This window comes from Antechinus flavipes, chromosome 4, assembly GCF_016432865.1.
Source record: "Antechinus flavipes isolate AdamAnt ecotype Samford, QLD, Australia chromosome 4, AdamAnt_v2, whole genome shotgun sequence".
In the NCBI taxonomy this organism is placed as follows: domain Eukaryota; kingdom Metazoa; phylum Chordata; class Mammalia; order Dasyuromorphia; family Dasyuridae; genus Antechinus; species Antechinus flavipes.
Genome location: NC_067401.1, coordinates 160,753,280 through 160,776,943, shown reverse-complemented (window position 1 = coordinate 160,776,943; position 23,664 = coordinate 160,753,280). Strand labels below are relative to the sequence as shown.

The window sequence follows — 23,664 nt, the reverse complement described above, 5'->3', positions numbered from 1 at the left end:
TTAATAACATTACATGTAAAATGTTCTTAATTTCTTTAGGAAAGCAGTTTAGGGTTTTGTTTCTGAGTACAGTACGTACCCGGCACACTTGCAAACATAAACAAACCCCAATTAAAAGGAAAGAGCAACTGTTAGAAGATTCAACAGAGGATTTGGATTATGGTTTTTTGTCCAACTACAAACTTCTCAACACCGCCATAACAAGAGCACAGTCCTTGGTAGCTGTGGTGGGTGATCCTATTGCGCTGTGCTCTATTGGAAGATGCAGGTATTTTGAGATTGTGTGTAATGTTGACTGAAAAGATTGGGAAGAAATGCAAGGATGCCTTTATATTATGACTTCCTGGCATTTGAATGATTAATTTTAATAAATTTTGAGCAATAACATAAAGTTTATTTTCTTGACTTATTTAATATCTTGTATATGTCTGTGAATATAGTCCTTAAACAGTTTTAAGTAATTTCTGACGCTTTTAGATAATGGATGTGATGAATTTCTTTTCTTAGTCATTTTCTGCCATGCCTATTCTTTGCATTCAGTTATTTGCACTTTTTCAAAAGTCCCTATCATCTTTCCAAACTAAATGATCTGTCATCTTTTTGTTTCTGCTTATAGCTCTTTAAACCTTGTTATCAATATCTTGGTCAAACTTAAATTGTAAGAAGCTCTTTGTCTTAATGTGAAAACATTATCAAAACAGACACTAGACTTTTTTTTAATGCCTTATACTATTTATCCCAATGTTAAAATTCAGAAATTAATATTATTGGGCTTGAATTTTTGACTCTTAAAAAGGCCCATTTGTTTGTATGTATAACTCATATCAGAAAGAATTATAAAAAGATTACTTTTTCATGAAAGAAAAATAATGTGCTAAGATTTACTTAAAATTTTACAAATTTTATAGTACTTATCAAAGTGAATTCAGGATCAGAAACAAGATCTTAAGTAACTTTGAAATATTTCTTGGATAACTATTTAATTTTTATTGTCAATAATAATAATAATAATAGCTAACATTTTATATTACACTTTTTGATTTGCAAATCATTTCTTATTTTGCTCCCACAATAATCTCGAGAGTTAGGTGCTCTTATTATCATCATGTTGCAGTCAAGGAAACTGAGGTTAAGTGATTTTTTTGGAGATCACATAATCAGCAAATGATTGAGGCCATATTTGAACTTGTTTTCTTGACTACAGTTCTAGCTCTCTATCCATTGTGCCACCTGTCTGCCTTTTATTGTTTTTAGTATTGTATAGTACTGTTAAAGTAAAACAGCTTTATTTGGATGGAACCCCATGTAAAGTCAAAAATGCATTGTGAAGTAAATGTAGCAAAAGTTTGTTTTTTTGCATATGTCCAGAAGGCTTAAGTTCTATGTAAAGAGAATCTACTTGGGCCATTTAAGAATAAAACGATTATTTTAGCAGAGTTATTGCTAGCCCTACCTATTATTTATTTGTTTGGCCCTCTAATGATAACTCCTCTACTTGTAGAGGCTGTTTCATTCATCTCACATTTTTCAGCACATTGTTCCTTCTGTCATCTATATCCTTTCACTAATATTCAATTCTTCCCTATCTACTGCCCTCTTCTCATTCATCTACAGTTATGCCCAATCTTTTCTCATGTCTTTTATGGCTTAACTCCTTAAGAAGGCTGTCTACAACAGGTGCTGCCATTTCCTTTCGTCTCATTCTTTTCTTAACTCTTTGAAGTCTAGTTTCTGATCTCATCAGTCATCTGAAACTTTTTTCCTTCAATATTACAAATAATTAATTGCTAAATCTAATGACCTTTTCTCAGTCCCTATTCTTCTTCTTCTTCTTCTTCTTCTTTTTTTTTTTTTTTTTTTTTTTTTGCTGAGGCAATTGGGCTTAAATGACTTGTCCAGGGTCACACAGCTAGGACGTGTTAAGTGTCTGAAACCAGATTTGAACTCAGGTCCTCCTGACTTCAGGGCTGGTGCTCTGTCCACCACGCCATCTACCTGCCCCTCCCTATTCTTCTTAATCTCTCTATTGATCATCTTCTTCACTATGATATTTTCTCTCTAGGTTTTCATGACACGTTTTCTCCTGGTGGTTCTCCTAGCTATCTGACAAGTTACTCTCTGTCTCCTTTGGTCTTTATCTCTGCCATGTTTCCTCACAGTGGAGACCCGTAAGAGTTCTGTTTTAAGTTTAGTTGGTAATCTCATCATTTCTCATGTATTCACTTATTATCTCTGTGCAGATGATTCTCAGATCTACTTGTCCAACCCAAACTTCTTTCCTGACCTTCAAGCCCACTACTCCAGATGGGCTCATCTCAAACTGGATGCTCTCTAAGACATTTTAAATTCAACATGTCCAAAACTGAACTTATTATCTTTTTTCTTTAAACCTTTTCCTCTTTGTAATTTTCCTATCAATGCTGAGGGTACCACCATCTATCCAGGCACCCAGACACCACCCAGGCTCACATACCAAGTGTCATAGCCTCAGTTCCTTGCTATTCTCCATATCCAATCAGTGATCAAGTCCTGTCTTTTATAACCTTTGTATCATTCTAGTGCATTCTCTCTTCTGATGTTGCCATTATTCTGGTGCAGGTCTTTATCACTTTATTCTTTTTTTTTATATTTTATTTTATTTTATAATAACTTTATATTGACAGAATCCATGCCAGGGTAATTTTTTTAAACAACATTATCCCTTGCACTCGCTTCTGTTCCAAATTTTCCCCTCCCTCCCTCCACCCCCTCCCCTAGATGGCAAGCAGCCCTATATATGTTAGATATGTTGCAGTATATCCTAGATACAATATATGTTTGTAGAACCAAACAGTTCTCTTGTTGTACAGGGAGAATTGGATTCAGAAGGTATAAATAACCCGGGAAGAAAAACAAAAATGCAAGCAGTTTATATTCATTTCCCAGTGTTCTTTCTTTGGGTGTAGCTGCTTCTGTCCATCATTTATCAATTGAAACTCAGTTAGGTCTCTTTGTCAAAGAAATCCACTTCCATCAGAATACATCCTCATACAATATCGTTGTCGAAGTGTATAATGATCTCCTGGTTCTGCTCATTTCACTTAGCATCAGTTCATGTAAATCTCTCCAAGCCTCTCTGTATCCATCCTGCTGGTCATTTCTTACAGAACAATAATATTCCATAACATTCATATACCACAATTTACCCAGCCATTCTCCAATTGATGGGCATCCATTCAATTTCCAGTTTCTAGCCACCACAAACAGGGCTGCTACAAACATTTTGGCACATACAGGTCCCTTTCCCCTCTTTAGTATCTCTTTGGGGTATAAGCCCAGTAGTAGCTCTGCTGGATCAAAGGGTATGCACAGTTTGATAACTTTTTGGGCATAATTCCAGATTGCTCTCCAGAATGATTGGATTCGTTCACAACTCCACCAACAATGCATCAATGTCCCAGTTTTCCCGCATCCCCTACAACATTCATCATAACTTTTTCCTGTCATCTTAGCTAATCTGACAGGTGTGTACTATCACTTTATTCTTGCACTATTGTAATAGCCTGCTAATTAAATTTCCCTGCCTCAACTCTTTATCATTCCAAGCTATCCTCTGTTTTTATTGTCAAATTGATCTTCCTAAAGCTCAGGTCTGGCCAAGTTGTCTCCCCTTCCACCCAACACATTAAACTCCAGTGTTTCCATATAATCCCCAGTATCAAAATGAAATCCTCTGGTTTTCAAAGCCCTTTATAACCTGGCCTTTTGTTGTCTTTTCATTCTTCTTATACCCCACTCCCTTCCAGTGACACTGATCTCTCTGTTGTTCTTCTGTTTCTCCCTCTTTAAAATTCTTTCTCTCCTCATCTCTGCATCTTGACTTCCCTTGAAATTCAGCTAATAGCTTTTCAAGAAGACTTTTCAAGTACTTAGTAGTAGTTCTTTTCCTCTGATAACTACCTACAGTTTATTTTGTATGTAATGTGTTTGTACAATTAGCATGTTGTCTTTCCAGTTAGACTTTGAATTCCCTGAGAGCAGGGACATGGTTATTTTTGTTTTCACCTTTCTTTGTATCTCCAGTGATCAGGATAATGCATAGCACATAGATTTTTAATAAATACTAGTTGGCGTATTGATTATGTGAAGAAACTTCTACCCATATGCCTACCCAAAGAAAAAGCTGAGGAGAATAAAGGATAGGGCACAATACTTGGAGTCAGGAATTTTTTGGGTTGAAAGCCTGTTTCAGACAGTCACTAACTGTACAACTATAGACAAGTCATTTATCTTCTCTGACTCTCAATTTCCTCATCTGTTAAAGGATTGGACTAGATAACATTTGAGTCCTCCTAACTTTTAAGTCTATACATGATTATTTTGCAATTTATAATTTTAAGAGTTGTTAGGATTATATCTCCAAATGCATCAGATAAAGATATAAGCTCAGTTCTTCCTGACTTTGAAGCTGATCATATATCATACCACATGGCTTCTCATAGTCCCCAGAAAAAAATAGGTAGAGAAAGAGGAGTGGGAAGGCAGTCCCATCTGGGAGATAGTCATGCTGGGAGTGTCTCCCAGAAGGTGCTTTTTTCATTCCTAGTATTCTCTAAGAAGCAATGAGATGTTGCTTTCAGGTGACTGATAAATACAGGAATAAGAGTAGCACCAGGGAGGAAACATTTGTTTTTGGAAGTAGCATATGTTTTCTCCCTCTCCTTTCTCCATAGCCATTTATACCAGCTTTCCCCATTGGGGCTTAAAAACAAAAATATAGAAATATCTAGTAAAAATGTACCATTAGCCAATTCATGATTTAGAAATTCTATTTAGCGATATGTAATTAAAGGAAACCAGCCTAGACATGTTGTTTATTGGTACAGGGGATTCCTAGTAAGGAAACTTTACCAATTCAATGGTAGGACTGTCTCTGATTAATCTAGGACATTGAGGGTTTCAATGACTTGCCCAGAATCAGACAGCTTGCATGTATTTGGGACAGAACTTGAACTCAAGTCTTCCTGATTTTAAATTCTGCTCTCTTTGAGGGGAAAAAATAAAAAAAACTAAAATGAAACAAACGAAAACTAAACTATGGGATTACAGCAGGTCAGCAAGGGTGGATTTGAGGAAAAACACAAAACAAAAAATAAATAAATAAAATAAATTCTGCTCTCTATTACACTATATTGTCCTTTTACCTTAATTAATGTTGAATTGTGGGTAGCAATAAATAAAAATATTGCCATAGACACTGTTTCCACTCTCATTGATATATTGTGTGAAATTTAGGTTTTTTCTTTTTATCCCTAGGGACAAAAGTGCATTGAAAGAAAATGATTAGCATTAACTATAAAAGTGTAGGCAAAATTCTACTTAATGAGTTGGTTAATTTGTACTTGTTATTTAGATCTTACAGAGTACCTGCCATTTGATTTATGATAAAATGTATTCAAGCTTATGTCTAAAGTAGAACATCATGCATCAGGAGCCACAAAACATCCATAAATAAGATTTAGAAATAGTTATTAAGAAGGTGAATAGTCAAATGATTTCCAGCAACTTATCATACCCTACATTTTCTAATAGTTATACTTTTTCCTATAATGATATTTTCATTCATTTTGGTTTAATTTTTCATTTTATTTCATGCACTAAATATTTTTTGTTATAAGGAAGATGAATGACTTCCTAAAATCATATAATCATAATTAGGCTCAGTTTTAAATCTTAGATTAGGTCCCTATTGCTTTTGGCTGTCTGTAAGACTTTACACCTATTATTATTGAATTTTATCTTATTAAATTTAGCCAATACTTTAGCCTAAAGAGATCTTTTGGACGGAATTTGGATTCAATTTTCTGTTGTTCTTATCATTATCATTTCTTTTGTCCTTGTAACCAAACCTCTTCCCAGGCGATTACCTAACTGATTTGTTTTCAGGTGCTATATAGTAATTTTTAACCCAAACAAAGCAAATTAGGAAGTAAAATGTGTTCCAGAAGAAAAAAAAATCATGCATAATCAAATATAATTCTAAAAAAATTAAGATATATTTATACATGACTGTGCTCTATCTGCAGATAATTTTCTAATTTTCTGGTACCAGACAAAGCAGATCCCTGAGGCATTCAACTAGAGACCTTTTGCTAAATGGCACTGAATCCTTAATTGTTCTTCTGTTCAATCATTTGATCATTTCCTAATCCACCTAATTAAAAACAAAAAAATGAACTCAGTAATTTCAAGTTCAAATATAATTTTTTTTCTTTTGGCATACATTTATGGTCTCTCAGAATGTGAACCCAATCTACATTTTCACATTAGTTCCCATGACATATATTGTGGTATATTCAAATGGTCATATTTACTGTTCCTTCACACACAACACTCCATCTCTTGTTCCCATGCCTTTGTAATGAATATCTCCCATGCTGAGAATGTTATCTTTCCTCACTCTTAAAATCCTTAGTTTTTTCCAAAGCTCAGCTAAAAAGTCACCTTCTTTATGGTACCTTTCCTCTTTGTATCTTCACCTCTAAATTATATTGTCTATATTCTTTATATAAATATGTATGTATGTACATGTTATCTCCCTCGCTTCATTTTAAGTGACTTAAAAGTAAAAAAATCTTTAACTTTTATTTTTGCATCCTTTGTTCCTAGCACAACACTACTTGGTTCATAGTAGGTGCATGTTGGTTGATGATTTGATTATCACCTAATCCATATTTCTCTATCTTTCCCAGAAGAATGGTATCAATTATATTATCAATATTTTGCTAAAATCTAAATAGACTGTCTTTACAGTAGCTCCCTTGTTTAGTAATCTCAAAACAGTGGTGCATTAGAACTCTAGATAGACAACTAATCTTGGAGTTAGGAGGACCCAAGTTCAAAGTCTACCTCATAAACTTAGCTGCGTGATCCCGAGCTTAACCTCTTTTAGTTTAGTTTTCTTACTACAAAATTGAAACAATAGAGCCTATCTCATAGGATTGTTGTGCAGATCAAATGAATTAACTTAATGTAAAGTACTTTGCAGTCCTTAACATGCTAAATTAATCATATTGGTGATGATGATAATTGAAGTTAGTCTGTTAATAGTTAATGGAGCTATGCTGGTTCTTTCTAATTTCTGCTGCTTTTTCTAGATGTTTATTAGCTTTCTCCTTAATGATTCATTATGGAATTTTCCCAGGAATAAAGACAAGATCCCCTATCTTGGGATTTTGGGGAGACTGTTCTTGCCCACTCCAATTTTTAAACAGTCAGGATTTTTGATCTTTACTAGTCTTATGATCCCGCTCCCATTCTCTATAAACTTTTGAAATGTTATTTATATTTAGAAACTTTACATTTTCTTTTAGTACCTAAGGATACAGTTTATTTGAGACTACATTTATTTTGGACATCTAGGTAGTTTGTTTCTCTCTCATTTATCTTCGGTATCAACTCTTTGTTATTAATTTTTGTTCTGCCCTTTATAATGTAAGGCTAAAAATGTCATTCTCTTTGGCAGAGAAAACAGTAGCAAAATAAGAATCAACCAGATTTTTATTCTCCTTTTTGTCATTTATCATAAGTTCTTTCATCCTAAATGGCAGTCCTGCCTCTTCTTTGATCCTCTTCTTTCTCACAAAAATACAGAACAAATCCTTTTTTGTTGTCTTTCATATCCTGCACTAGCCTCTGCTCATTCTGAACTTTAACACTCTTGAATCTATCTTTATAGGACTGTCATTCTTATATTCATCCTTTGTTATCTGTCTTTGCTTACATCTTTAGTATGTGACTTTCTAAATCCAAATTAGTGCAAACCCCACCAGTCTCTTCACTTTCCTTATGAATATTTGAAATTTTATTCTTAAGGTATACCATCCCTTCTAGGTTGACTTCTGTAAAATTTTAGTCCATGCCATGACATCTCTGCTTCTTTTGAAATCTTTGGAATCTGTTTTTCCAAAGTCTGGATGCATGTCAGAGTATGCTTCCTTTCTTCTCTGTAAAAAATTGTTAGTAATGATCATTTCTCCATAAGATTCTCATTAACCAGTTCTTTCCTGTTAGTGAGAATCAGATTCAGTATAGGATATCTTGTTAGTTCCTTTAACTTTTGAAGGATGAAATTATTAAAGCAAACAAAAGAAGTTTCTGGGTGCTTTAATCTTGACAGAAAGAGTTGTCTCAGATGTCTAGAATAGTTTGTTTTCTAAAATTATTTCGTCATACCTCTTTCAGGCATGTGATCTGTCTATTTAGATGTTTTGTCCAAAGGTATGTATTATTCATCAATGTAGTGTTCTCTTTTCTAGGATTCTAGAATCCTAACACATCAATGACAAAATTGCATCAGATGTTTACTCATATGCTCTTCTTAATGCTCTTCCACTTTGTTTCTTAGATTTTTCTTACATGATTATGCCACTACAACAATACTAATATTCCTACCTTTTATCTATCCTGTATCTTTTAAATAAAGTGTACCCTTCTAGAGTCATATTCCATTCATTCTACCATTTCATCCCATCAAATTTCAGTGATACCTATCAGATCAGATTTGCTTTCTTTCATTAGGACTTGTACATCTTTTTTGTTACCTACTCAATCAATAAGCACTTACGTTTAGGTATTTCAGATGATAATTCTGTCCCTTTCTGGTATTTTGTTTTTCCTGCAAATTTCTGGATGTCTCAGCTGTCTTTTCCTTGTAGCTGCTCTGTTATATAGCTTGGTGGAATATACATGAATGTGACTCTTCCATCCATTCTAATTTATTTTAAAGCCCTTCTGATTAGACTTGTAAGATAAACAGTAACTACATTCTTACAAGTCTCTGGTAGAGATATCCTAACTTTGGCAAGAAATGTGATACCTTGATCCTTCCTCCCTCTTTCTCTCTTCCTCCCTCCCTCTCTTCCTCCCTCCCTTCCTTCCTCCCTTCTTCCCTCCCTTCCTTCCTTCCTACACTACCTAGCTGCTCTCATACTTGATTTTAGACTGTGATTCAGGAGTATAGGTCCCATTCTCAAACTCTACTTTTCTTATCCAACTGTTTATTTTCCAGACCATTTTATATCTTCTAGATTCTTTGTCTTAAAAGGGCACAATAAGGAAAGTATAGTCTGTGTTTCTTCATTTTTTTGCACAAGACTTCATGATCCTTAGTAATACTTCTTAAAGTATTAAAATTAATCTAGACATTTTCCAGAAGTGACTAATAATCATCCATTTTTGACATATCTTGGAAATATACCCTGACCGCGAGGAAGACAATAAATTTCTTTTGTTATCAAAGTTTTCTCAGTACCCCTGGTGCAGGGAATCACAAGTTTTCCCACCACTACTTTTCTTTCTCTGACACATTATGGATATTTTTGTATTTCTGTTGTATCATTCCTTGGAACATCAGTAGCTCTTTTCTTCTGAAAGGGTCTAGTTCCATTTTCTTCAGGAACGGACTTAATTTATTGTGATGTTTATTACCTCCAAATATATAGTTGACCTTTTTTCTTCCCTTTGATATCATTCCAGTCGGTGTTTTGATATGGTCAAATATTTCCCCTTCTCCCCCTCCCAACTTCAGCTTCTGCTTATTTTGTTATTCGAAACTTGAAAACTATTAAAGAAAATGACCATTGTTCTATACAAAGAACAGGAAAAGACAATTGTACATGAAACTACAAATAGAGTTTGCATTTTAACAGACAAATTCAATCTGTTAGTTCAGAGTTGTCCTGCTTTTTTCTTGGTCTCTTTCTGTTTTGTGGATTTAAAAAATACTATAATGACCCTCATTTTCTTTATGGGGAGAGATTTCTTTTGAAAATCCTTCCTTTTTATAGTACTTTGTAATAAATAAGCATAAACAAACAACTTACCTCTCTGTCAGATAGTGATTTTCATCAACTCTCCTCATGATTGGTTATTGTTTTGTTTGGAATTCTTAAGTCTTTTAAAATTATTTTTCTTTACAATGTTGCAGTGATTATATAAATTATTTTCTTGGTAGTTTACTTTATTTTGCTTCAGTTCAATGAGTCCTCCCAGATTTCTCTGAATCCATCATTTCTTACAGCACACAAATATTCCCTTACCTTTATCTGCCATATTTTATTCAGTTGTTTTCCAATTAGTGAGTACTCCTTTAGTTTCTTATATTTTATGATTTAGTATTTCAGAGTAGCCTCTGGAAAGGTATTTTTCTGATCTTCCTCTGCTTAGAATTTAACAGAAATTTGACTGTAGCAGAAATATATATTTTATGTACTCATTTTAAGTCACTACAGAATGTACTCTTTTCATTCTAGTTGAAATTCTCAGTTGTTGTTTTTAACTACTTGTGTGTGTTTATCTCAGGAAAAAAAAAATCCTTTATCACCTCTTTACATCTGACAATTTGATAACCACACATGCCGTTTTCTTTCCACTTAGCACTAATTTCTTATTTCACCATTTTCTTTTTACCTACTAATTTAACAATTTGTTTTAATTATCAGTTTGTTTTGCTTACCTTTTCTTAGTTTGACTTGCAGCTATTGCTTTTCTTTTATTTCACCTTGAGTTCCTTTCAAATTCTTACTTCTTAATTCTATTACTTCTCTTGCTCCTTTTCCTATAACTGTCTACCACTGAAGTTGTAAGTAGGATCTGGACTAGAATTTATCTCTTTTACATTTATCTAAATGTCTCCAAATTTCTTCTCTCCAAATTTAACCTCTGCTGTTCTTCAGGAGTCCCAGTGCCACTCTAAATCAACTACACAATTTCTTTTACTTTCTTAATTAACTGAATTCTTTTCCCCTCTGATTCTTCCAAGCTGGGAGTGATATTAAATAGAAAAGTACTTTGTAACTATAAAGAATTATATATAAATATAAAGTATTATTTTCATCATATTAATTTCAGCATTTTAAAATAGGATTTGGATAATGATTTCTTTGAAATTATCAATTCCCCTCACCTTCAATATTTAGTGCTAATTGATACAGCATATATAAATATCAATCATGTTTAATGAGTACTAGTCTAAGCATGACCTATGTATTTTTTTGTTTGTTGTTATTATTAAATGAATCTTTATTATTCTGAAATTGGAATGTTCATAGAGGGCATAGCTTAATGCACTTTCTTTCGATTTCCACCCTTCCACGCTTCTTTAAAAAAATAAAAAGTTGAATAGTTTGAGAAATCACATCTATATTAATTGGTTGCAAGAATTGTATGGGGGTGGTGCAGTGGATAGAGCACCAGTCCTGGAGTCAGGAGGACCTGAATTCAAATATGGTCTCAGACACTTAACACTTCCCAGCTGTGTGACCCTGGGCAAGTCACTTAATCCAAATTGCTTCAGCACAAAAAAAAAAAAAAAAAAAAAAAAGAATTGTATGGGGGTGAGGAAAGGAATGATACAGTAATATTTTAAAAAGCTGGCATGATTTCCCAGAAAATGTTTTAAATTTACAGTGAAATTACTCATTCATTGCTGAATGCAAGAATAGCTAGTTACTGCCTTAGTGCTGTATGTGATTCTTTATAGTTTCTTATCTTGAGAAACAAAATTTCCATATTAAATTACTGGATATTGTAATTGATAACATTATATTCTTTTTTAAAAAATTAAAAATGCAGCAACATAGAAACACATGAAAGTAATCTCTTCAACCAATAATAGACTGAATTGATTTTATAGTAGTTTATTTAATTTTGAAAAAGTATAGGTTTGATGTTAACCTTTCTCAAGTTAGCCACCTTTGCATAGTATCCAGATATCTCTGCATGTGCTTTATAAAAATCTGCCTCTGAAACTCTGTTCATCATTATATTGCCTGGCCTTTTACTCTGATATCATTTTTGTTTTTAAACATATCACTTTATCAACAGTAATTCTTTCATTTAGTAATCTGGAGATCAAGGTCCTTGGCAATATGTTCCAAAAGAAATCTCATAAAAATATAAAGTTAAAGTTTTTTGTGGCTATTTTAACTAAACAAGTAAACATAGAGGGGGAAAAACAAAAAATTTCCTCAGCATTTCATACCACAAGCAGAATCTTTTCAAAGCTACATTGGCATAAAGTTTGATCAGGAGTACATGAAGGTATAGGAAAAAACTACGTAAGTAACTAGAAGGTACTCATTAAATAAATGTATGAGAAAAATGTAAATTTAAAGTTGTCTTTAAAATGCTTAACCTACTAAATCTTTTAGGACAGCCAATAAGTGTAAATCTTCCCATTTTACAAAGAAAAGATCCAATCTATTGACTTTTTTTGAAATAAAATCTACTTGATATTAGTGGGCTGGTATCTAATGAAGATGAACATAAGTAGAGTAATGTATAACATTTTAAAAAGTGACTTAAGGACAAAATGCATGCAAACATTTGATTTATTTAAATTAGAAAGATAAACAAATTATTGGAGTTTGATATTCATGTATGAAATGAATGTAATAAAAATGAAACAGGTTCTCCTTATTTCATAGAACAAGAAATGACAGTTAATACCTGGCTAATTGGGGAGGGGGTCGGAAGGAAATAAATAACTTTTTTTTTTATATGTTGGAATACATATATTGGAATTTATGGCCATTTTGGGGGGGAATGATTTTTAAAAGGGAAAAGCTATTTATGCATTGTTAGGCCTTGAATGCTAAGTTAATCTTAGCCCTAATTTCAAGCTGTAAACTATGGGAATAAGAAAGTAATTTTATTTCTTATGCAGTGCTTTAGTAGAGCTATTCAACTTTTATTTACTAGCAATATGTAAAGCAATCTTAAGATTGTTGAAACGTATCTAACTAAATTTCTTATTTCTTGATGAGAAGTGTATTTTTAAATTATTTGTGTATAGAATTATTTTTATTTATTTGAATATGACTAATGTTCATAAATTTTTAACAATAAAGAACATGGAAGAATATGCATTTGTTCCTTATAATTAGTCCAGGATTAAATGTTGCAAAATTTATTTCGAATGGCCACTTTTATTTCTGTTCTGTTATGATACATTTTTCTATTTATGTTTCCTCAAGCTATCTTGTTTATGGAAGAAACTATTTTCATATTCCTTTTTTTAGCATAATTTAAATCTTTTTTGAAACTCAGTAAATATTTTTAATAATGACCTCATAGATTAAAAAAAAACTTTCTTAAGTGGTACTCTTCTTTGTTTTGTAGCATTTAGTTGGAGAATATAAAACTTTTCAGGTTCATTTTTGTGACCCATGAGATTGATAGATTATTCTAAATAATCTCTAAGACTTTTCTCTTTTAATGTTTTTAAGTTCCTGTATTATGTTTACTTTAATTTCTGCTGATCTTTAAGATGATTAATTTAATGCTTTTGTTTTAAATGTATGTTGGTTAGTAATTCTCATTTTAGACAGTTGAGAATTAAGAAATTAATGTTTTCAAAAACTGGCGTTCTAGAAAAGATCTATAAAATAAAGGAAAAATCAAATATAATTTTTAGTCATTTAAAAAAAAATCCCAGTATGGGTTATGTGAACTAATTTTGAATTTTAGGTTGATTATTTGTTCTCATATTTTGGTTTACCAACTCCTTTAATTCAAGTAAAGTTAAACATAAATGAGAAAGTAAGCATATTGCAAGAAGAGGTTCCTTACAAAGATAAAATTTTGAAATAATTTTAAAAAGACTTCATATGACATTTTTTATCTTTTAGCATATATAATAAAAGTTGGCTATTCTAAGCTATTTTATTAAGCAAACATTTTTTGAATATCTGCTCTGTATAGAGTATTGCAGTAGACTTGATAATTGTCAGAAAGGATTTGTGAGTGTTTTATAACATGATAGAAAATAGTATACTTAGAATTCTAGGCTAACAGGTGTTTAAACTATTTCTAAGTATTTTCAAGGAAAGCAATTCTAAAGTCCCTTTATTTCTTTTATTCATGTTCATTATCTCTTCCTTTCCAGTTATAACTTGATTTTTAAAAATCTTTTCTATAGGAAATTTTGGGAGCGGTTTATTGCCTTGTGTCATGACAACAAAAGCCTACATGGTATCACTTTTGAACAGATCAAAACACAGTTAGAGGCTTTGGAGCTAAAGAAAACATATGTGTTGAATCCACTTGCTCCTGAATTTATCCCTCGCGCTCTAAGACAGCAACATTTGGGGAATACCAACAAACAGCAGCAATCACCACCCAAGGTAAAACTTTTATTGATAAAAATCAAGAGGTGTAATTGAAAAATTGTAGCTCTTGAAAAATAAAGTTTTATTAGGTTAGTAACCACAGTAATCATATTCAATGGCTTATATAGAAATTTAAGATCAAAATTTCCAGTAAGCACAGTCCTATTGGAATTTGTATAACAGGTTTGTTTAGATTATAACAACATGGTGCTATTTAGCTGTGTTTTTTATTGCTGCCTTTTAAATGCACTTCATCAAAAGTGATTTAAGTGCTACCTATTTATGGTGTCCTCATGATAGTTAAACCTCCCATTTCACTAATAGGTTTCCATTTTAGTGGTTTTGGGCACATAATTTTAATATTCTATCAAGTTTATTTAAAGAATTCTTATAGTAAATTTATAATAATAATAATCTTAGTATATTTATAAGTCTTTGTTGATGGGTCATGATTTCATGAAGTTTTAGAACATGGATATCTCAGAATCATAGATTTAAAATTAACAAGAATGTCAGAAGTCATTCCCTCATTTTACAAAGAAGAAATCTTAAGTGGCGGAGAGACTGTGTGACTCTTAGACAATAACCAAGCAGGATGTGGCAAAGGCAGAACATGAAATCAGGGTATAGAGTTCAAATAGTATTCTGCATTGTTTCCAAGCTGCCTTTCATCAAGAATCCTATTTTTTTAAAGATTGTTATAATTGCACTTGGACTACATTTGTTTCAACAGAAATAGGTCTTGTAGATAGGCTACTTATGCTGTTTTAGATTAACTGCCTAGAAATGTACAATTGATGTATTTTACAAGTACTCTTGTAATAAAATACTTGCAATTATAAATTAAATAAGGAAGTTATAGGAATGGCATTTTTATTATTTTCTCTAGGTTTTTTTAAAAAGTGATTATTGTTTATCAAAGAAAGATTAGAAGTATTGATATAAGTCAGATCATAGAAAAATATTATTTATGACATTTAATATGAAGGATTTCTAATTTACTTCTAATACAATAGCAATTGAGTCTGAATATAATTTTTGAAAGATTTTGAAAGAAATACTACACACAGAGAGTAGTCACTTGTTTAATAAAACAGTTCTTGTTTAGTTTTCCATTGAAGTCCTATTTTGATGCTTCAAAGAGAGTTATGGAGGTCACTTGGAGATTCCAAAGTCTAAGGGTAGAATGAAAACTGTAGCATATTCTACCATCACAGCCCAATTGTAATTGTAATTGGCCCAAAGACAAATTATGTATCTTATCTGAATCTGGAGAGACTTTTCACTTAAAAAAAGTGATTTTCTGGCTACAGTTACTCAGAAGGACTTTCTGTTGCATCACTGGGAAGGGCATGTTCAAGCTAACAAAATTACAGCTCTTTCAGAGACACAAAGTATATTATTTAATTTTTAGTTAAATTGATAGAAGACTGAATAAAGAACTAATGTGTAAATAGAATACTGGGTTTTCTCAGTGATTAGGGAACTATTTTAGTTATAGTACTGCTCTGTTTTTCTAGTATTAGAGAATGATACCTTCTGATTTAATGAATTTTCTAAATTCTGTTTTAAGCCATTAGCCATAGAAATAGGGGTAGTATGGAATACTGGAGAATATGCTGGTCTTTGAGTTAAAAAGAAATAAGATTCTTATACTTATTAGAAGTGTGACCCATCATGGTGTCACTTAACCTTTATGTACCTTGGACAATTCCTTATGCCTTATGATGTAATTGTAACATAATTTGGTGATTTTTTAGATAATTTTGTGAATAAACATCTCTTAAATGTATTGTGCACAATAACTTATAGAAACAGATGGTGTGAGACTTAGGGCTAAATTAAGCACTGATCTCAAGGTATGTTCTAGAATTTGTTTTCATCAGATCATCTTATGATGTAAATTTGCTTTCTTGTAATTTCTACCTTCTTCATAAAAATGAATCATATCTTCATGTTTCAACTAAATTGCAAGTTCCTTAGGAGCAAGCAGTTTGTATTCTATAGCTTTGCAATTTCCATAGCATATAATATAGTGCCTTTTGCATAGTAGACATTCATATTTGCTGAATTAATAACTGATTGAAAGGTGATTAATAGAATCACTTCTGTTATTCTACAACATGATCCACTATTCAAAATACAACAAAGCCCACCGCAGCTTTCTCTAAAATGAATTTTTTACTATGTAGAAAATCATTACTTCATTGTTATTGCTATCTACCATTGATTTCTAACTGTAAATAGTATTCAGAATATTTTAAAAAATTACATGCACCTAAATTTCAAGTTGATGAGATGTGAAAGATAAATATTCTTCACTCTTTCAAGATTTTATGGTTCATAATTTGAGTATATAATGTTACATATTCCACAGCCCCCAAATTTTAATCCCTAAGAAAAAAATGGAAAGTTGGCAGAAATGACACCAAGTTAATGACACCAATATTTTTCTTGTGACAGAAAACACGTAAAATATTAAAATGTTCATCTTTAATGTTATAATGGAATTTAAAGATTCATTTAGTACTAGCAACACCTCTTTTTGGATATATGCTCCTCTCTGGATTTTCATACCTACTGTCTCTTGGTTCTCCCTTTCTGCATTTCTGCTCCTTCTCAATTACTTTTGTTGATTCATCAATCACATTATGCCTACTTTCAGTGAGTGTTCCTGTACTGGTTAATATTTTCCTTTTTCTATGTTTTATATTAATTTGGTACTTTCATCAGCTCAGGCCTAATTTCTGTCCTGAGGTTCCAGCCCCACATTACAAACTTCCTGTTGGACATTTCAAATTAGACATCCATTTAGCATTTTCTACAGTAGTCCTTCCTCATTCTCCAATTGCTAGTATCTTTCCCACTGAGATTACCTTCAGTCCTTCTTATGTATATCTTATATGTACTTATTTATATTTTTGTCTCTCTCACTGGAATGTAAACTTGTTGAGACTAGAGACTGTTTTATTGTAAAGTCTGGGCTAGCTCCCTAGAGGCCTCAGGAACAGCCAGAGTCAAGATAAGCAAAAATCTTTGTACTTCAGGGGTGAAAGAGACTGATAAACTGCCACAAGCTCTTCACCAACTTCCAAATGAAGTTCTCTCACCTCTCTCACCCCACCCCTTAATCCTTACCTACAATTATCTATATACATCAAACATTGAGCCAGCAGGGAGGGGCCATTTTTCCAAACATACGCTAATAGAATCATTGTCCAATAGGTAATTAGCCTTAAGTGCTCAGTTGTCTGATTCAAGCACACCTTTTAACAGTTTCAGACTTTTAAATTTTGTCTTTTTTTTTTTTTTTTTTTTGTATTTTCAATACCTGGCACATAGTAAGCATTTAATAAGTGACTGTGTAGGATTGATATTGCTTGATAGAATTTACCCATAAATCTTTCAGTTTGGGGTGTTTTCCTTCCTCTCATAGTTTATTTATGGCTAGTTTGATTTCTGAAATTTGATTAAGATATTTTATTTTTAATTTGTATAGTTTATATATTTTTAGGTAATCTTTAAAAAATTTTCAGTTTTACTGGCATGTAATTTTGTACATAAGTTATGATTTCCTTTGGTGTAACTTTTTCCTTTGTTCATTTTTTATTTTGGCATTTTGATGTTCTCTTTCTTTTGCATCAGATTAGTAATTTTGTCAGTCTTTTAAAAGATTCAGCTTTTTGTTTGACTTTTAATCCTATAGGGAACTATAGGATGTAGTGGATAGAATGCTGGGCCTAGCTAGAATCTAGAAGGACCTGAGTTCTAATGTAATCATTGACACTTAATAGCTTTATGATCCTAGACAAGCAACTTAGCCTTTATCTACCTTTTAAAACTGTAAAATGAGGATAATAGCATCTACCTCTCAGGATGATTGTGAAGATTAAAAGGAGATAATATTTGGAAAGTGCCTGGTACTTAGTAAATGCCTGTCTCTCTCTTTAACCCCAGATAGTTCTTATTTTATTTTCTTTTTATCTTTTGTTTATTTTTATCTTTTTCCTTTCAATTTTCAAGATTTCTTCTTTTGGTTTTTTCATTGTTTAGTTTTTAAACTGTATGTTCAGTTCATTAATCTTTTTCCCTACCACTACTCTCACCCCAACCTAATCTAGCTTTGTAAATATATGCTCTAAGGATTGTTTTAACTGCTTCCCAGAAATTTAGTTAACTTGTTTAATCATCATTGTTTTCTTTCACTTAGATTTTTATCAGTTTTAAAATGACCCATTCATTATTTAGGTTTCACTGTTACTTCTTCTGTTATGCCTCTTATATTCATTACTATTTTTATAACATTGTAGCCTTTAAAAATGTTTTTATAATAACTTGTCTTATTCTAAACATTGATGCTAACTCACAGGGTATTCTCCAGATGTAGTTGTGGATATATATATTATGCTAGGCAGTTTTCTACTTACCAGCAATCAGAAACGTAATGCTGGTTGGAATATGGAAAAATGATCATCATACATTAATGATGCTTAATGAAAATAAATTCATGAAATTAGAATTGTTTAGAAGTTGAATAGCTTTGCTCTCTTCAAGAAGTCATATTATTCTGAAATAATTTTTCACTGACGATTTAAAAATGAGAAAACCTTAAGTGAAAATAGGGGTCTAACACTTTAGAAGCTACTAGGATCATTAAATTTTCTAATCACCAAAAGATACATTTGGAGAGCTCCGATGGCCTTAATGTTGATGAGAACAATTAACTGAATTGTTTTTTGCTTAAAATTAAGGAGTTGATAAGATTACCAAATAAAAAAGTATTGAGGAAAAAAAATAAGAGAGTATAAGAGCCTTGGGAGATCCTCATTGTTGGGTGGACATTTTGGGAATAAAGATTCAGGAAGGAAGATTGAGAAGGTCAGATTCTCAGGAGGAGAGAATCAAGAGAAGACATTCACAAAAACCCAGAGAGGAGGAGATGATCAATAGTGTGAGAAGCTATAGAGATGCCAGTCAAGAAAGGTGAAGTTTGAGTAAAGGCTATTAAACTTGGCGTTTTAAAAACCACTGATAACTTTAAAAATATATTTTAGTTTAAAGTAATCAAAAGTCAAATTATAAAGAATTAAAAAGAGACTGAGGAAATAAGTGGAGGTAATGATTATGAATATAGCTTTTAGAGTTTAATATAGTTTAACTGACAAGGTGGAGAAAAACAATATAGAATGATAACTAAAGAGCATGGTAGGATATCATAGTAAGACACTAGGTAGAATAGGGTTTTTTGTTTGTTTGTTTTTTTAAGGATGGAGATTTAGTCATGTTTGTAAGAAGCAGATAAAGAACTAGTATATAGGGAGTGATTAATGATTAAGAGGGTGACGATGATGATGTTAAATAGGCTTCCACTAGAGAAGACAAGATCCATTAGAGAACACAAGAAAGATAGGCAAAAGGTCCACTCATTATCAGAGAGTAGAGTGAAAATAGAGATAGAGAGTAATACTAGAGGAATGAGAGGTGAAGGGCAGAAGTTAGTGAATATCATGGAGGTAAGAATAAGCTTGAAACTCCTATTGTAGTGAGTGAGATAATTTTATAATTCAGCTTTCTGAAAAAACACAATATATTTATTTAGCTTAAGGGTAACCCAATTGTTTTTCTCCAGTTATATATTTAGTCTTCTAATATGTTACCTAATTAAAGATTCTTTTTCTTCTTTTGCTTCTCTTCCTCTTCATATTTCTATTATACTTATGTGGATTTGTGATTGCATTGGTGTGCACTTTCACCTCAAGTGCAGTTTGCAGCCTACCTATACTTACCCATCTTTTATGATTTGTTCTCTTATAACCATTTGATATATTGGATTCTTCTAGTATCTTGAGTACTATTCTTTTGGACTCTTAATATTATAAGTATATTAATGTAGTTTATACATTGGCTTTTCTTATCTGTAAAAGATAGCAAGAAGGGCAGTTTGAGTGGATTATCGAATGCATTACGAATAGTAATATAGGATAAATTTGGAAAAATAAACTGAGCCAGGTTTTGGAGGGCTTTGAGTAATAAAGAGGAGATTGCAACTAATCCTAGAGATAACAAAAATCCAAGTCACTAGAATTTATTGGGCAGGAGTGTGACATGGTCAAACCTATGCTTTAGGAATATCTCTTTAACAGTGATGTGGAGACTTAATTGAAGTGGGGAGACACTTGAAGGAGGGCAACAGATGCTGTGGACCTGGACAATGTGGTAGCTGTGTGAACAGAGAAAAGGAAATGAATTTGAGAGATGTAGTGGAAGTAAGAGCAAGATTTGTAAGTTGATTAACTATGTGAAAGGAGGGAGAGTAAGTCATCAAGGATGATGATGTAGTTGGAAACCAGAATCACAATAAAGGTGACAGTTGTAGTGTTCTCTTCTCTAAATTATATATTGTTCTCTGGGAGCAAATTTCTTGGGGAGCTTCTGGAGGCAGCCTTAGTTCCAGTTCAACAAAATCATCTCAAATGCAGCCAGGAGTTAAAGTCCAGTCCTTTATTGACTCTTCCAAAATAGCCCAATTAGCTTTCTTAGAGGCCTCTCTCCTTAGTTCCAAGAGCTCTTGCCACTAGTCTTTTGCCTCTGCCAGCTTCAGCCTCTGGCTGTCTCTCTGAGAGTGGGCTTGTCCTTCTGACTTGTGAATCTCCTGGACTTGTGAATTTCCCGAAGTCTTAGCAATTCCAGTGACTTAGCACCTTGTAAGAATCATAACAGATGGTAGCCTTGGCAGACAGAAGGAAATTCAGAAGACCTATGAGTTTTAGGGGAAAAGTAATGAGTTTTATTATAAACGTGTTAAATTTGGGAAATCTGTGGGACCTGAAATGTCCTGAATTTTGTCTTCTTTGGTTCTAGGAAGCAGTAGAATTGTAAAGGAACAATGATCTCTTTTCCTCCATCGGGGTATAAATATTTGATCATCATTTAACTCCTTGAATTCTTCAACTCTAGATCTCTTTCAGAATTTTCCATGCTTTCTTGTGTTTTTATTTCAAAGATTGTACCCATCTCTAGTTTTCTTAGCAGTTTTTAAAGAAGTCTTTTGTTGAAAATTGTTTTATAAATTAAACCCCCATATATTTATGCTCAGTTTTGCAAGATAAGTTATTGTTTAATTTGAATATTTTTGCTTTTGGCAATATATTCCAAGATTTTCTTTCAGTTGCTTTTGTGCTTTTTAGATATTTGGCTGCTTGTGATTTGATTGTTTTCCAATGGAGTTTCTTTCAGAAAGTGATCAATGAATTCTTTCTCTTTTCCCTTTGCCTTTTGGCTCTAATAGTTTTGGCCATTTCTCTCTTATACTTTCTTGAAATATAGTATCTAAGTTTATTTGGTTTGCTTACAATTTTAAGGGAATCCAACGATTGTGAAATGATCTCCTCTTACTATCAAAAACAAGTTAACTTAAAAATAGGTATCATATTTGTTCCATTTTAAAAAAATATTTTAATTTTATTTTATTGCTTCATTGAATTGATTTTTATTCTATTATCTCTTCCTCCCTCCCCCCCAAGTTTTAATTACTTGGATAAGTTTATTTACTTTTTTGCTTAAGGCTGTTTACTTGTTTTCCCAAATATTTACTTTTTAATCTCTTGGTTTTAGGTCATCCTTTATTGCTTAAGATATGGAGCTTCTTGAGAAAAGGGATTGTTTCCTTTTTTGTCTTTATATTCAGTTTCTAGTATGCTAGTATATAATAGGTGCTTGGCAGATAATAGGTGCTTAATAAATGCTTAATAATAATAATAATAATAGCATTTATATAGCACTTTAAAAATAGCAAAATTTACAAATATGATTTCACTTTATTCCTCCAACAATCCTGGGAGGTAGGGGCTTTGGCAATAGATTGGATGGGGAAGATTGTGATAGATAGTAAGGAGTTAAGAATGATGTCTAGGTTTTGAGGCTGGGTTACTAGAAGAAGGATGGTGCCTTTAAAAATAATAGAGAAGTTTGAAAAGATGGAAGATTTGGAAAGGAATGATGAATTCAGTTTTGAATGTGTTGAATTTAAGATTCTGTGTGACGTCCAGTTTGAGATGTCAGATAGGTAATTGGAGAAGATCTCTTTGTTCAGCAGCAGCAGCATATAGGAACAAAGGTAGGTGTGATCCAAGGCTGAGGCTTGACATGACACATTTGATGATGTAAGGAGGCAAGGGACTCAAGAGAAGAAGACAGTATAGATTTGAACTGGTTCACTAAGGGGTCAACATGGAAAAAGAAGAGTGTGACTGGTGCATGAGGTGATGGGTTGGAAGAAAACTATAAGGTTGAGAGATGGGAGGTCACAATGTAGATGAAGAACAGGGCTTTATATTGGAAGGGAGAGGGAGAAGTAGAAAACTAATAGATTGTGAAAAAATAAGACAAATTAAATGGAAGTGTGTCATGTGTATTTTTGGGGTGTGAGTGAGGGGATTGATTGATTGTTAAACATTTACCATCATACTCCTGTTCACACGTAATCTCCACCTCCAATCTCATTGCCTTCATGTAGATTCTCCCTCAAGCTTCAAGGAATACACTTTGTTCAACTTCTTAGACTCCCTAAGGTCCTTCAAAACTCAGATTAAGTGCTATTTCCTATATCAAATCTTTCTTCTTTTTTAAAATTTTATTTAAAAAAAATAACTTTGTATTTTTCAAAATACATGCAAAGATAGTTTTCAACATTCACTCTTGCAAAACCTTGTGTTTCAATTTTTTTCTCCTTCCTTTCCCCTTTCTCTCCTTCCCTAGACAGCAAATAATCCAATTTAGGTTAAATATATGCAGTTCTTCCAAACATATTTCCACAGTTATGCTGTACAAGAAAAATCAAAAGGGGAAAAAATGAGAAGGAAAAAAAAGCAAACAAACAACAACAAAAAAGGTAAAAACACTATGTTGTGGTCCATATTCAGTTCCATAGTTCTCTGAATATGGATGACTCTCTCCATCATAAAACCATTGGAATTGTCCTGTATCACCTCCCTATCAAAAAGAGCCAAGTCCATCACAACTGATCATCACACAATTCTGTTGTTGCTGTGTATAGTGCTCTCTTGGTTCCACTCAGTTCACTTAGCATCAAGTCATATAAGTCTCTCCAGGTCTTTCTGGAATTTGTCCGCTGATCATTGTCTACCAACAATGTATTAGTGTCCCAGTTTTCCTTTATCCCCTCCAACATTAATCAATATCTTTTCTTTTCAGCTTAGTCATGAGGTGTAAAGTGGTACTTAATAGTTGTCTTAATTTGCATTTTGCTAATCAATAGTCATTTAGAACATTTTTTTTCATATTACTAGAAGTGGCTTTAATTTCTTCATCTCAAAGTTATCTGTTCATATCTTTTACCATTTATCACTTGGGGAATGACTTGTAGTCTTATAAATTTGAGTCAATTCTCTATATATTTTAGAAATGAGGCCTTTATCAGAAAGTTTGGATATAAAATTTTTCCTGCAGTTTTTTGCTTCTAATCTTGACTGCATTGGATTTGTTTGTACAAAAC

The 23,664-nt window shown here is 32.5% G+C and overlaps 1 protein-coding gene across 1 annotated transcript in view; it reads left to right on the top strand.

The window, feature by feature from the left end:
* Positions 1 to 23,664, top strand: part of HELZ (helicase with zinc finger) — a 284,703-nt gene that overhangs the window by 186,264 nt on the left and 74,775 nt on the right. Inside the window, exons 24-25 of the mRNA XM_051995260.1 lie at positions 40 to 268; positions 13,961 to 14,165. Coding sequence (XP_051851220.1) covers positions 40 to 268; positions 13,961 to 14,165 — 434 coding nt within the window. The remainder of the gene's footprint in view (positions 1 to 39; positions 269 to 13,960; positions 14,166 to 23,664) is intronic.